This window comes from Crocodylus siamensis, chromosome 15, assembly GCF_052110815.1.
Source record: "Crocodylus siamensis isolate JL-2025a chromosome 15, ASM5211081v1, whole genome shotgun sequence".
Lineage (NCBI taxonomy): Eukaryota > Metazoa > Chordata > Crocodylia > Crocodylidae > Crocodylus > Crocodylus siamensis.
In genome coordinates, this window is record NC_143409.1 from 33,923,737 (window position 1) to 33,939,642 (window position 15,906).

At 42.5% G+C, this 15,906-nt stretch overlaps 1 protein-coding gene across 2 annotated transcripts in view; it reads left to right on the forward strand.

The window, feature by feature from the left end:
* Window positions 1-15,906, forward strand: part of ANXA2 (annexin A2) — a 52,322-nt gene that overhangs the window by 12,988 nt on the left and 23,428 nt on the right. For both annotated transcript variants that reach the window (XM_090028732.1, XM_090028733.1), the window contains one exon: window positions 1,950-2,049. In XM_090028732.1, the coding sequence (XP_089884858.1) occupies window positions 1,950-2,049 (100 nt within the window). The remainder of the gene's footprint in view (window positions 1-1,949; window positions 2,050-15,906) is intronic.

The window sequence follows — 15,906 nt, forward strand, 5'->3', positions numbered from 1 at the left end:
TGGGTGTCCTGCTTCAGAGATCTTAAAAGGGCCCTCATTTTTTAGGAGGTACTGAGCGCTCTTAACTCAGAGATTTAGGTGCCTTCAAGTTGAGCTCCTCACAATTGGATAATCACTTTTATCACTTCGGAAATTTAGAACTGTCTGCATGTAAGATAAAGGGGAAGGGTGAAGGGAATACAGGCAGTCTTCGTAAAGTATTTGGAAGTCCCCACCTAGGATGGAAGAACCTTAAATTCTCATTTGGTTTTGCTTAGCCTGCCCATGTGCTTATATTTTAGCACTAACTGATGTTTTACTGTTTGAACAAGAGTCTCACTGAACTCAGTAGAAAGGTCAAAAGGAACTTCTTGCATCTTTGATGACAGGGTTCTGCCTCCTAGTGTACCAAAACCAATATGAAACGGGCAGGACCCATTCAAGAGCATAAGGAAACATTTGTTCCAATCATACCAATGCTTTTTCTAAAGTAATAAACTGCCTGTCATATGAAAAGAGTGTAATTATTGCATCTGGAATGAACAATATCCAAGGTTTTAGTTTCCCTTTCCTGAGAGCACCACAGCACTTGGCCTTCTTCCTGAGATCAAGGGGACTGCACTCAACCTTCTTACTTACATGTACATGAGGAAGAAGCTATTTCCAAACTGCACATTTACTATGCGTTAATTTTTCTTATATCTGATGATGTTTTCTAGCACAGCATGCTATCTCAGTGTCTGTATGATGCATAGAGAGAGCAGAAGGAACAAGAGACCGAATAAGATGTTATCTCTGACCTTGCTTTTTCAAATCCAACTCAATTTGGCTAACCAGGTTAGCTATTCCAGAATGTCCAGCAATGCCTGATTTAATCAAATAGAGTGTCCAAATTGTGCTCTATGATACAAAGACTTTGTGTTTCTGTAAGATTCCTAAAACACATTTATCCAAGACTGCATTACACCTTTCAATTTACTGTTATCGTTGGCAGTTAAATCTGTAGATACTGGGAAATGATGTCTGATGTGGTGTGGCAGTAGGCCAGACTCTGCCTGCTTGGAATGAGAGGGTGGGTCCTTGCAGGGATAAAAGAGGATGATTATTTTTCTTGATGTTTGTGCCTCTCCATCCCTGTGGCATGTCTCAGGTTTTCAATGGAGGGCACAACTGGTCCAGCTGGAATAATCTGTGTATGTCACTATGATCTAAGTAGGAAGATGTACAGATAACAAATCCGTGTGGTCAGATTCACACAGATGCCTTATTCACAGACTCTCCTTTGCTTTGGCCATAAAAGGTTAAAAGAAAAAATGCAGGTAGAGCTAGTTCTTGAGAAGTCCTGTTTAGGCATCTACCATTTCAATTGGTGTTAGGTACCAAGAAATGTTGAGGGTGGGGCCTGATATGTCTTGCAACAGAATAATCCTAAAATACTTTTTCTATGGAGAGCCTCCTTCTGTTGAAATAAAGTAAGTGCTTATGCAGCATTTAAAAAAGAAAAGATAGGTTACTGAAAACTGCTAAAAATAAGCTAAAACTGTGTTAATTCACTAGGTGCATAAAACACAGAATTTGTCCTTTGGTGGGTAATATATTCATTGTGGATTTCTAATTATCTTTTACAACTGACATGCATCCAATATAAGCTGTTGGTTTGGATTTTTTATAATTTGAAATAATATTTTCATTTCGACATTTTGAAACGAGTTTCTGTCAGGTCCAGCCAGTTTCTGTACAGCTTTCTGTAATGATAAACACCCTGCTGTGGGTAGATTCGTGGGAAAGCAATACATTCAAAGAGCCAAAGTGCAGTGCTTCTTAGGTGAATTTTTATTATATTAATAGTTTGTCCTGTCCTGCAGTTTGTATGTTTTGCATATACAGCAATGTATCAGCTTCAGAAAGGTACAAGAATCATGGTGGTCATAAGCAAAGTGTAAACTTGCTTTTTTTTTTTTAATTCCTAGCATTCTCTCCCTCCAAGTGCCTATGCCACAGTTAAGGCATACTCAAACTTTGATGCTGACAGAGATGCTGCTGCCCTTGAAACTGCCATCAAGACCAAAGGTAGGGGGAACCAGCAAGCTCTCTGCTATGCTTGCAGATGATAGAGCTGACGTATAAACAGACACCTACCACCTAATCCTGGGCATTTTCTTTAGTGATTAGGGTCAGAAAATTGGCAACATTTTGTAGCATAATGTGAAACTGTTTTGAACTTGTGCGTTAGTCACTCAAGAACTGTAGTTCATTCTTTCTGGGCAAAGTGATGTGTGAGCTCGGGGCCTTGGCTAGTAACTTCAGCGGGTATCTATACTGTTTATCAATGGGGCCTGTCTAAATGACACATGCCGTGTCTACACAAGGCACTGACTATGCAGTCATTTAATATTTCTATAAAGAAGTACTAAGTGACTGTGCAGTAACTGGAGTTACTGTGCAGTAGCACCACTAAATGGTTTTTTGGTGATGCTGACTGCATAGTAGCCTGTGACTACTGTGTAGTAGCACTGTGTCATACTTTCTGCCTTGCAACACTACTGCACGGTAGTCGCAGGCTACTGCACAGTCAGCTTCTCGTGTACATGCACGTGGCCGCAGTGCAGTGCAGTGCAGAGACACCTGAGCTAGCTCAGGTCCTGAAAGAAGTATGTCACATTAACATAGTGTTGTTCTGACTGTCTTGGGTATTTCTGCAGAGCACTGCATTGTGTTGTGTAGATGTATCTATCTCTAGAGACCCCACTGCCAGCTGATTGCCTTTTACTGTGATTTTGCTGTGTGGATCAGATCCTCTACCTTGGTCAGTACTCCTTTCTTCCAACTGCTTTTGCAGTGCATTGTTCTCAGACTTCTGCTAAGGGCTAGCCAAAAGATTTTCATTACAGTGGCTTTTCACTGAAAATCTGGGATTTTTCAGTCTAGTGAATTTTTTGCAGTGTCTGTGTTCTGTCAAAATGGGTTTTTTTGTGGGGTGGGGAATGGGAAATCAGAGCTCTGAGTGCATCCAATATAAGTTGAGTATGAAATGATGCTATATTACCTCATGAATTGGGAATTTCATGTTTCTAATTCTCCTGTATTGGCCACAGTCACCAGCTAGACTGTTTCCCACAATGCACGTAGTTCAGGTTGCACTGTGACACCTCTTTGACTATGGGACTGTGAACAAACATCTCATTCGGGGCAGTCCTAATTGTCTTGGGTTCTAACCCAGATTAAAACACGAGGGATATAGTCATTTTACATATGTAACCCTTCCAAGATGCATTGCTGACCCTCTGCCAGTAGGTGACCAGGGAGAGCACACTGCCTGCCAGGCTTGCTCCTGGAATAATTCACCATTCACTTACAGATCTACGCAGGGGGGGAAAAAGTGGTTGTGCACTTCCTCTCTTGCACGTCGCAGGTCCTTAACGCAGAATCATGGACTTGCTCAGAGGAGAAATACGGCATCTGTTTACGAGACCGGCATTCCACTGGAGGGAATAGTTCTGTAGACACACACATACTTGGAGTCCTTTCAGAAGGGGAGGTTTCCAAAAGGCAGAAACTGATGTGTTTGAACTGTTGTTTGTGAATGAGCTGAGAACAGTTCAAATGCAGCAAAACCACTCCAACTTTAACCCTGGATGAAGCAGTGGTGATCTCTTGAAACTTCCCCTTTTGAAAGGTTTCCAAACATATCTGTGTCCAAATCTGAACCACTGCTCTTATTAGTAGGGATCTACTTAAATCACAGTTTTGTGAAAAATGGAATTGACCACAGTATCCCAGGAAACTAACCAAAAAAGAAAAATGTAATAAAAATAAAATGCTGGCTCCCCAGTGGGAGCCAGCAGTCCCTGCTACAGTTGCAGCCTGGTCTTGCAGCCTGCCTAGGAGAGGAAGATGCCGGCTGGTGGGGCAGCACAAAGGGTAGCCAACAGCCAAGAGTATAGCCACCTCCTTATTCTGCCTTCCTTGGGACCTCCCTGTCAATGAGCATCAAGGGATGGGACCACTGCAAAATTACCATGAAATTGGCTCTCTTGGCCACAACTAAGCCGCAATACTTGATTTCTGTCACCCCAAGTTGGGATACGTCCCTACTCATAAGGCACTGCAATAACAGTTTAGCTTTGTAGAAAAATAATTATTTTTATTTTTAATTTAGAAGCTCAGTGTTTTGCTCAGGGGGGAGTAACCTTTCCCAGATATTCCTGTTACTGTTAGTGCGTGTCTGTATGTGGATCCTTTGCTTCCTGCCAAGGCACAGTGGAATAGCTGTCCAAATTTTCCTGAACTGCAAGTAGAAGCGATTTAGCGTTACAGCAGCTGACATGTAGTTGACACTTGGTTTAGTTGTGCAGAAAAAGCTGCCATGTAGACAGAATTCAGCCCTTTTTGTGGGAACCAGGTCAGGAAAGAATACCACAAACTGGTTACAAAAATACAGTTGTTGTACTTGTATGGTGGACTACCCAAGAGGAGCTGTAACAATTCTCATCCTGCCCCAGAACAAAGAGTGGGTGGGGTTAGCATTCCAGAGTCTTAGTTAATAGCAAAAACTGGGTGTGCCTGGAGCTGCTGAAGAGGTTTTGCCAGCAGACAAAACAGATGTAAAGAGCTGAAGTATTTCTGAACTAAAAAGATGCTGTATATCTGAACAAGACCAGCTTTTATTCAGACAAATAAAGTCTGCATTTGACTTGCTGTGAACTGTTAAGACAGCATAAAATGTTCTCCCTCCCTCATGATATGACATTTCCAAGCTAGTGATACTTTCTCTTAAGAGGTTTGACTTATTTGTGTAATTAACTCTCTTGCAAAAGGAGGAAATAATTCATCATTTCATTCCTACAAACGAGGTACAGATTTCAAATCAGAAATTGAAATTTCTTTAAAAAAAACAAGGAGGCTTCCTGCAAGAAATGGTGCATGACTGGGGGGAGAGGGAGTAGGGGATGGCAGGGGGCATAAACACAAATGTTCTCATATTTGGCATTTGTGTGGAGGTTTGTCTGAGTGCAGTTGTCAACCAGTAGCATAACTAGAGGTGGATGAGAGGGCCCTGGGTGCCAAGTTAGAAGGGGCGCCAGAATCACCCTCCACTTCCATGTCCTTGCCCCTGCTTTTAGAGCAACAGGTGGGGTGGGCAGATCACACTCAACAGTAGCTCACCCAGGACAGTGAAGGAGTCCTGGCATGGGTCCCCCTGCCCATGGCCTCCTGAACACAGCCCTTGCCCCTGCTCTCAGAACCACACAGCCATCCTGCTCTCCTGCAAGTGTTGTCCTAGGTGCCAACTCTGTTATCCCACTGTTATGAACATTTAGCAGGACTGTCTTATATCAGTCCATTAAGTTATTTTAATTTCCATTAGCTATCCTAGACTGTGAAAAATGTTTTCCTGTTAGGAAAGCCAAGCAATATTATCTTCTTTCAACAAAAATAAGCAATTTGCTAAATTTGTTTGGAAGATCTATGGAACATATCTGTGTAAAAGAAACAAACGTAGTCTCTGCTCCTCCAAACACTTCAATAAGGAAAGGGATGTTGTCATAGCTGTGATGGTCCAGGCATTGTCCGAAAGGCAATGAGTTTTTTGTGATTAACTTTTATTGGATCAACTGTATAGTTGGGGAGAACTGCTGGATAAGCTTTTGGGCATCAAAACCTTGTCCAACAGCTCTCCCAGTTATGCAGTTGGTCCAGTAAAAGAGATCACAAAATATCCTTGCCTCTCAAATAAGGAAACTTGTTCATAGACTTTAGTATTATCTGTTATCCAAGCACTATCACTGAAAGCAATAGTGAGATGGCTTGTAAATGGAGAATTTCTTTATGGTTTTGATGTTGATCATTCCATTGAAAGGGCAGCTATGCAAGGGAAGTTAAGTCCCGTAGCATCAAAACCCTTCCTTCAAGTTTTGTTCTTTACAGCTTAAATGGTTGAATGTGAAGTACTAACACTCAGTACTATAAATGACCAGTAATCTTTCCATTGGCAAATTCCTTTAAAACTGTGCCTTTCTGAGTTTGCCAGGCAACAATTGATCTCATAGAAAAACCCATATAAAAACATATTGGGAATTCTTTCTGTGAGTAAGCAATTGAAAATATAAATAAAATTGTAACATTTGACAAATATGAATATTTTTATCAAACCAGCATGTGTATATAAGCACTTAATTATCACAAAGTACCAGTGATACCTATTTCCCTCAAAATGAGTTCTTGGTATGGCATTTTGGAACAGATAATTATGTTACATAGATGAATTATTGAGAATAGTTCTGTATCCTCTTGTTTGTTTTATGTTAGAATGGCCAGACAGCTACATAATTCATAATAGATTAAAAGGAGAAAATCAAACAAGCCTGTTTCATGCAGCTAACCAAGCATTCAGCCACATCATTCATTGTATTGTTCAGCTTCTATAAAGCATGGAGACTATTAAAAGCTGAGGTTGCTACTCATGTTACTGGTTTGAGAGCATACAAAATAAAGACTCTTTTCATTCCAAACCCACGCCTTGCTTTTGTTCCTGGAGCCTAGACAACTGGTTTGTGAGAGTGATGAGATAGATTATAATTCTCAGAACAATCTTTCACCTTGTAATTATTTCATAACCAAATTGTTGGGATTACCTTGTGTAAAGAATGCTAGGAAGAAACATTTGGATGTGGTTTTGTTATTGAAGGTTTTCCTCCTTAAACTTCGCTAAAAATATTAAGGTGGAATAGAAATTTAGTGGGCCAGTCAGAAAAAGTGATAAAGTATTCCAGGTACTCCCCAACAGCCCAAGCACCCTGGATAACAAAGCCAGATTTGTTGGTTATGTGCCTTTATCTTAACACATGCCTTTATCCTAAATTGGGTACATCACCTGTTTAGTTTCTAGGAATGCAGGAGTTTTTTGCAAATTACAGTGTCCAAGTACTCCAAGACCAGTATTTGATATTCAGATTAGCTTCTCAGCTTTTAGCGTCATCTGTATCTACAATGGAATCTGTCATCTGGAAGAAATGCTGTGGTATATCTACTGGGAATCCAGTGAATCAGTGCAGAGAAGTTACTGTACAAGGAAAGTATGTTGTTCTTAATCTCCATTTGCAGTAAGATGAAATGCTGGAAGTGTACAGCCCACGTTAATTATTGTTCATGATATTTTTTTTAACGTGTTAATAGTGCACATGATTTTGGAGCCTGTACCTGGGCTCTGCTGCTGTCACTGCTGCCTCCAGGGAAAGCACATGCCCCCTGGACTTGTGGGCAGGGCAGTCAGGCTGCCACTACAGACTGGGGCTCTGCACCCTGCTGCCTTTGTCCCAGAAACAGCATGCTGGCTGCACTACATCCCTTGCCCACCCAGCAGTGGGAGGTAAAGCATGGCAGCGTGTGGTTCCCAGGGCAATGGCAGCGGGACACAGAGCCCAGCCTATAGCAACAGCCCACCTCTGCCCCGCGCATAAATCCAGGAGGCACTTGCCCCTCAGGCTTCCCCCGGGGGCGTGCACAGTGGTGGGAGTATGCCCCTTCCCATGTCCCTGGATGAAACACCCATGGCTCCATCTCATGACCTGCCCTGGGGCTCCATTCGCCCCTGCCCCTGCCTCTGTCCCACTCATAGTTTCATAGTTTCATAGTAGCTAGAGTCGGAAGGGACCTAGGTAGATCGTCTAGTCCGACCCCCTGCCTTGGCAGGAAAGAGCACCGGGGTCAGATGACCCCGGCAAAGTGCTCATCTAACTTCCTTTTAAAAATCCCCAGGCTAGGAGCCTGCACCACTTCCCCTGGAAGCTGGTTCCAGGCCCTAGCCGCCCTGACTGTGAAGTAGCGCCTCCTAATATCTAATCTAAACTTACCCTCCGCCAGCTTGTGACCGTTATTCCTGGTCACTCCTGTCAGCGCACGGGGGAACAGGGACTCCCCCAATACCTGCTGATCCCCCCTGACCAGTTTGTAGCAGGCCACAAGGTCCCCCCTTAACCTTCTCTTGTGGAGGCTAAACAGGTTCAGGTCCCGTAGCCTCTCCTCATAAGGCCTGCCCTGCTGACCCCTGATCATACGAGTGGCCCTCCTCTGAACTCTTTCCATATCGTCCACGTCCCTCTTGAAGTGTGGCGCCCAGAACTGGACGCAGTACTCCAGCTGCGGCCTGACCAGTGCCGCATAGAGGGGGAGGATCACCTCCCTGGACCTGCTCGAGATGCATCTGTGGATGCATGACAGGGTACGGTTGGCCTTCTTGACTGCCTCCCCACACTGCCGGCCAATGTTCATCGTGGAGTCAATGATGACTCCAAGATCCTTTTCCGTCTCCATGCTGGCAAGAGGGGAGTTCCCCAACCTGTAAGTGTGGTGCCGGTTCTTCCTCCCCATGTGCAACACCTTGCACTTCTCAGTGTTAAACCCCATCCTATTCTCATCCGCCCACCGTTGCAACCTGTCAAGGTCAGCTTGTAGCCTATTGCACCCTTCTAGTGCACCCACATCCCCCCACATCTTAGTGTCATCAGCAAACTTGAACAGGGTGCTTTCTACCCCCTCATCCAAGTCACTGATGAAGATGTTGAACAGCGTGGGCCCGAGGACTGAGCCCTGCGGGACCCCACTGCCCACGTCCTTCCAGGTCGAGAAGAACCCATCCACTACCACCCTCTGGGTGCGGCCCTCCAACCCGCTGGCGACCCATTTGACCGTGTGGGCATCGACACCACAGCCTCCCAGCTTTTTGATGAGGACAGGGTGAGAGACAGTGTCGAAAGCCTTCCGGAAGTCCAAAAAGACTACATCCACAGCAACCCCTGCGTCTAATGATTTGGTGACCTGATCGTAAAAGGCCACCAGGTTGGTCTGACAAGACCTGCCACTGATGAACCCATGTTGGTTGCCCCTGAGCATGCATTCCCCCGCAAGGCCCTCCTGGATGTGTGCCAGGATAATTTTTTCAAAGAGCTTACCCGGGATTGAGGTAAGACTAACTGGCCTGTAATTTCCCGGGTCCTCTTTTTTTCCCTTTTTGAAGATAGGGACCACATTGGCCCTCTTCCAGTCCTCCGGCACCTCGCCAGAGCACCACGAGTGCTCATAGAGCCGCGCCAAGGGTCCCGCAATGACCTCGGCCAGTTCCTGTAGAACCCTAGGGTGAAGATCGTCCGGACCAGCGGACTTGAACACGTCCAGCCTCTCCAGAAGTACCCTAACTAACTCCTCGCTAACCCCTGGCCCAGGCGTGTCTCTCTCGGTGCCCGAGGGGGGCCCAGCAGGGAGGTGGCTGAACTGGTCCCTACTTAGGAAGACAGAGGCAAAGAAATCATTAAATATGTTAGCTTTGTCATCTGGCGTGATGACTAAGTTGCCCATCGTGTCCTGCAGGGGCCCCACATTACCCTCATTGTGGGGACTTTGACCTGCCCCCCTTTGCACCTTCCCCCCCATACCCTTACCTGCTGGGTGATGTCTGTGCATTTCTGTCCATCTGTCTGTCTGTACCTCACTTCCAAGCCACAGCCCCCCTCCCTCCCCCTACCCCCCAGCCTGTTGCTCCCCTCACTCCTGACCCACTACCCCCCATCCTGCCAGGGTGTGTGGGAACCCCCCCTCCCCAGGCTCCAAACCCCACACACACCCACAGCCCCCCACACCTTCACAAATTCCTCCCACACACACACCACACACACACCCCCAACCATACAAAGTACCTGCATAATTTTGCATAACTTTGAATTTTTCTACACATAATTTTGAGTTTTTAGCTGTGCAAGTAAAATCACAATTAATTGCAACTAATTTTTTTAATCGCAATTTTTTTCAATAATGCAACTAATTGTGATCAAATTTTTTAATAGTTTGACAGTTCTAATCAATATATATAGTGGAAGAAAAGTCAACTCAATTATATAAGAGCAATTCTAGCCATCATAAAATGGCTTGTAATGAACTGCAACACAGGCCCAGAGTTAACGTAAACAGCAGTAAATATATGCAAGTTTGGCTCATTCCCAGTTGGCTGGTGTAATAAACATGTCATAGTACATGAAATGTCTTTTGTTTCTACAGCATGTGTTCAGTCTACAAAAAGATTGAAGAATTCCCTTAGGTACCTTACCATATTCAGAGTAGGCCTTGGGCTACAGTTTTGGGTAAAGTTGGTCAGTCAACATTTGTAGGATAATAGAGAGCTGTATGTGGTGTAATATTTTTGTATAAGCGTCCAGTCCTAGATAGCTGGATGTATATTTACAAAGTCAGTATCCTAATACGCTTCTTCATAGAGAATATCAATAGCATGCTATAAATATTTATTATTAATTTTACAGTGAGCTACATTCACTATTGTAAGTGTAAATGTAATAAATATATTTAGACCTGTTTTAATCATGAACATGATTTCTTTTGGAACTATATAGTTCAGTAGAGGGCATAGAGTTGAGAGCCCACTTCATAATGAATAATTTATAACAAATAGTTGCCTTTTTCCTGTATATGAAACATTCACAATCATAATGACTTTCTCACACTTGTTTAAAACATATTTGATTAATTATTTTTCTGTGGCTATTTTGTGAACAGTTTCTTGGGATATTTAAAATTCAAAGTTCCTGACCTGTCACCAAAATTACGAGGCATATTTCTGTTCCATGACTGGGTGGATACAAATTTCTCAATTCTTTGTCAGTGCTTGCACAATTAATTTTAATACATTCATTTTATCTGGAACTTGGAGAAGGTGACTACATCATTAAGATTATCTAGAAGATTGCATTGGCTAGTCCAGCGTGCCTATGCATGTAAATGGAATACTTACTGTGTGGGAACAAACTTTTAGTGGAAACTTCCTTTGATCTGCACTTAAGCAAAACCTGCCTAGCATGTTCTCAAAGATACTCCTTGAAGTCTACAATACTGCACAGAAAGACATTTGGACTGAGGGTGAAAAGTAACAGCCAAGAGCTACTATAATGCAGTAGTTCAAAAAAATCTAGGGGTGAAAACACAGGGGTCAGATCTTGGTTGTACTGAAGTTTAAAGGCAAACTAAAATATTAAGTTTAGGGCCAGGGTTTCCCTGGATCAGCTGATGGGACTTGTAGCTGCAGGGTGTGCCTCTGTAGCTAAGAGGCCAGATCAGCTGATGGGACTCTTAGCTGTGGGAGATTGCTACTTGCTGGTGCAGGGGGAAATGGGGATTGTGATACTGGCACAAGGCGTGATGGAATCTGATACTTAATCCCACAGTTATGCCTCCTGCCATGCATTTGAGGCATAGCAGGAAGCATGATTGTGGGGATCACTCATCAGATCCCATGGTGCCTTTAGTTTTCATGTCTGCAGGGGGCCCTACAGGAAACTCCAGTTCACTCATTTTCCCTGTGAAGATGTACTAAATGACCAAACATTAAACTATTGGACAAATTTGGCCCAAATACTATATTTTATACGCAGTTTATATGGTGAAGTTTTCTGATTATAGTGAAATTAAAATATCATAGTCATAGATTTAATGTACTGCTCCATTTATTATGGAGTCATTTCAAGGGGAGAAAATCTGTGTCTGCTATTTTTCCTAGTTCATAAATTCCTTAACACAGTGGGCCCATACTGTAAATTTATGGAAATTCAGAAGTGGCTTTTCTAAAAGTAAAAAAGTTAAACACAACTGAAGCTGTTAATTTGCATGTCTGAGGTTTTCACTTCCTCTTTTTTTGCTGATCAAACTATAAACTACAAAGTTGTTATGGCAACAGTAGGCCCTTTTATGAGGGAGAGAATTGTCAGTATGTCAAAAAATTGACATAAAAAGTCTCTCAAGTTGAAATATTAACTGTATATTTTTAAACCCCTGAGGAGCTCTCATGTTAAAAAGCAACCATAAAATCCAAAGTAACCAGATAAGCCTTCCCTCTTACCTACCAATAGTAACATACAGGCAAAATATGTTCAACAAGGGAAGTTTGCTTTTATGAAGTTGGGAAAACAAGCTCTAACAACAGGGCCCCGAAAATCTTCTCCAGAGCTTTTAGAGTACAGTAAAGTTATTTTTTTTCTTTAGGGAACCCATTTGCCCTACCCTGTTTCAGCAGATGTGAGTCAGCATCCTGTCCAGAGCCATTTGCTATATGATTCCCTGCTCTGAAGTGCAAGCACTCATTTTTTCATTAAATGCCAGAGCAATGAATAGACTTATTCCATCCGCAGAGTATGTGAACAAGAGCACTATCATTTGTGGGTTCTTTTTCTTGAGCCTGAAAACTTTATTTGCTGGTTTCAAACGCCAGGATTTTTTTAAAGTGTCTATTTTACTAAAGACTGGCTGAATGCTGCAGAGGCTCGCTGGCTTGGGAAAGGCTGAAGAGCTCAGGGAACCTTTGAGTGTACACTTTTTATGTTGTGGAAAACAAATTCTGTTAGAAAATAGTTCTGCTTAAAAACATGTTACTAGGTTATAGCCAACTTTTTGAAGAACCACCAGTTAGTTTGCCTTCAAGTAAGATTGGGATTTTTTGTAGGATAACAAGCCAATGTAAATTAAAATATGTCAGTTGATATGGTTTTGAATGCTGATATTAGGCTATTATCCAAACTCACTTTTGGAACATTAGTTGTAATCTAATACTCTCCCAAGAGTAGAGATGTCACACAGCTTTGCTATTACTTCAGTGAAATTTGTGGCTTAGTTTAAGGGTTAAGAAATGCAACCTTCCTGCCTCAAACCTTCAGATGACTGAGAAAGGAGAGTTTAGACAGTTGGGTGCTAGGACAGTAGAAATCAAAGATGGGTGATTAGCAATGGTGCAGGAAGAAGGATGTTATCTTTGCCATGCAGACAAGACAAGAAGTGGAAGTTGGAGTAGTTTCAAAAGTATGGAGACCTTTTCTTGGACTACATAGTTTTCAACTTGAACCAGACTGCTTGTAATTATTAAGTGGGAGGAAATTTGCAAAAGACATGAAAGAGAAAGAGTTGAATTTGCCTGGTAAATGAGCATGTTCTAATGTTGCTAATAGCTTGTGTGCACTACAGATCTGCTTCTGCCATAGCTGTGTTGGCATAGTAATGTTATCAGAGACACCTAGCATAGATGCAAGCATATGCTGGCAGAAGCCCTCTTCTGTTAGCATATCAGCATCTGCACCAGGTATTTTGCTGGCCCAGCTACACAGACCATGGGGTGTGGTCTTTTCCAATGCCTAATCAACTCTGTGCCAGGAAAAAATTGTAGTGTAGATCAGAATAAGTAACAGCATGGGATTGTCAATTAACCTTTTTTTTTTAAGTGTAATTTGAAAAAGTGAAAACAATGGAAGCAGGGAAAATGGCTGGTGTTCAAGGGAACTCCCTTGGGAGCTTCAGCTCACAGACACTCTGCTTAATTATCCTAAGACAGTGGCCCTTTCACTTGTATAATTGATAGTATTCTCCTCCAAGCAGCTTCCTCATGTCTGATGCTGCTTCTTAGTAAGCTTCTTTACTGAGCACTTAGTGAGGTAAATAATTTAGAAAAATTACACAGAAAATGATTCTCATGGATGCTTGCCAGTGAGTAGATAAGTTCTGTTGATCACTTCTGTTCCATTCTTTGGTTTCTGATATTCATTGCAGACACCATTGCTTGCCCTATAATATGCAGAAATGCGAAGGAAGCTGTGTCTTGATACTGGTTTGGAAAATTAATGGTGTAATACGAACTTCAAACTTTATTTTTTTAAATGTGGTATCTAAATTAGAGCAATTCTGTTCACATACATTCCCCAATAATAAATTCACATTTTGCCTCTTCTGAGCCCCAGCTTCTCAATTAGAGGATAAAATTATAAAATGCTTGCTTAAAAAGAAGCCATATGATTATCAGAACCAGCATCAAGTAAAAACTTGATACCAGAACAAGGAACCAAAAAAAAAGCTTGGTATTAGAACATAGCACTATGAAAACCTTTCTGGCCACCCTACATGGTTGTCCATATGCTACAGTTACTGGTTTAAATTTTAGGAGAATGTGGTATCTGGATATTTGGTACAGCTGTGGCATTCTGCTTCTGTCTGTGCTTGATTGGCAGGTCCAGACAGCTATAGGTAACTGCTGTTGTATATATAATACATAGAGGTGCACTGATACTTTGGTCCAGATTGTATCTGCACTGATAAAAGGAAAATTGACGTTATCAGTAATAAGCTTTTTTTGGCACAGGGCAGGTAGCAGCACTGGCGGGGGGGCCTACCACCCCATAGGCTTCCCGCTCAGCGCTGCCACCACCCACCCCAAGCACAGCCCTGGCTCAGCCCCCGACTAGGAAGAGCCTGGTGCTGCCCCAGGCCCCAGCCCGCCTTTGCCCCATGCACAGATCTGGGGGGCACATGCCCCCCATTGCTCCCCTAGGAGTGCATTCAGTGGCAGGAGATGCCCCCCTCTCCCTGCCAACGAGCCACTTACAGCTCTGTTCTGTACTCAGCCCTGCTCCCTTCCTCAATGAAGGAACTTTGAACTGCCACCCCCTTTCCCTCCCCACTCTGCCCCCGCCACCAGCAGACTTAACAGCTGAACACTGCTCTGCATATCAGCAATCAGATTGGTATTGGCTGATTCGGCTCGCTAATAATTAGCCATCAGTATCCACCCAAAAAATCTTAATTGGTACACTGTTAGTGTTACAAACAGTTTATCTAGGACCTGAATTGTAACTAGACGGATACAAATGAACGCTGAGGAATTGAGGGGCTCTGGGTCGATAAATATTTTCTACTGCATACAGTACAATCCAAGCTGGACATTATTCCTCCTATATAAATCAGTTGTGCTTGTTAAAGTAGATGGAGTATGAAAATTAGATTGAAAACAAGATTTCACTTGAACAAGCAATATCTCCTTACTCTAGGCCTTGCAAAAATTTAACTGCCTGCCTACCATGTTGGATCAAAGTACCCTGAACTAAGATGACCTCTAAAGATCTGTTCAGATATAATCAGTGTCAAAAATGCTAGTGCACCAACTATTTTTTTCCCCCTGTTTTTAAACATTTGTTTCCTAGTGTTTCTGGCACTTCATTATTAACAGGAATGTGGTTTTATTGTGGTTTCTGATTATTCCTGATGATTAGAGGTATGTTCTTAAAAGTTTTTTTTCTTTTGTTCCACTATAGGTTAGGTCACAGTGCAAGCCATATCTTTGTTCTAACAGGGTGTTAAAGTTAGTTAATGTTAGCACTTAGTTTTTGGATTATGAATTCTACAAGTTTGATCGTGAATGCACAACCTAATTATTGTATTTGGATATGCGATAATCAGTTGTTTATAATCTCATTGATTAGCAATGTAGAAGTATTTCATAGACTCTGATCAACAGAGATTTCAGCTTTTCCTGTTGGTTAGGGAAAGGGTTATGGGCCTGATACCAAATCCAGTGAGAACTGTGGCAGCCGACTTGGTTGGGCTTTCGATTTGTCTTATAGAAGTGTCCATTTGCAAGACAGAAGGGTGAGAATGCCTTTGGGAAGGTTGATCTGTACTCTCACATGATAGGTCCTATAGCAGAGCAGTAAGTGTCGGCTACCAGGAATTTAGGGGCTTGGAATAGTTTCTGTTAGGAGGCTGGATAATGTGACTGTCAACAACAATACATGCAAATGATCTTTTTGCACTCAGGGTGTAATTGCATTTTACATGCATGGATCTAGAAACTTTCGTTTAGGATGCTACTGAACATTTTAGTCTTGTGTAGTGTAACTATTAAACAAAACTGGAGAATCAAGCATCCAAATCCCATAGGCAACCTAGAAAACCTCATAACCCCCTATCCTATTGATGATTTCTGGAAGGCAGTATGATTAATATGATTCCCTCAGTAAATATCAAAGATACAAGACCCTTTTGCCTGTGGGCTGCTGAGAAAAGGGAACATAGTGGCCTTTGTACTCATTGTTCTGTTTGGAGTATAGTTAA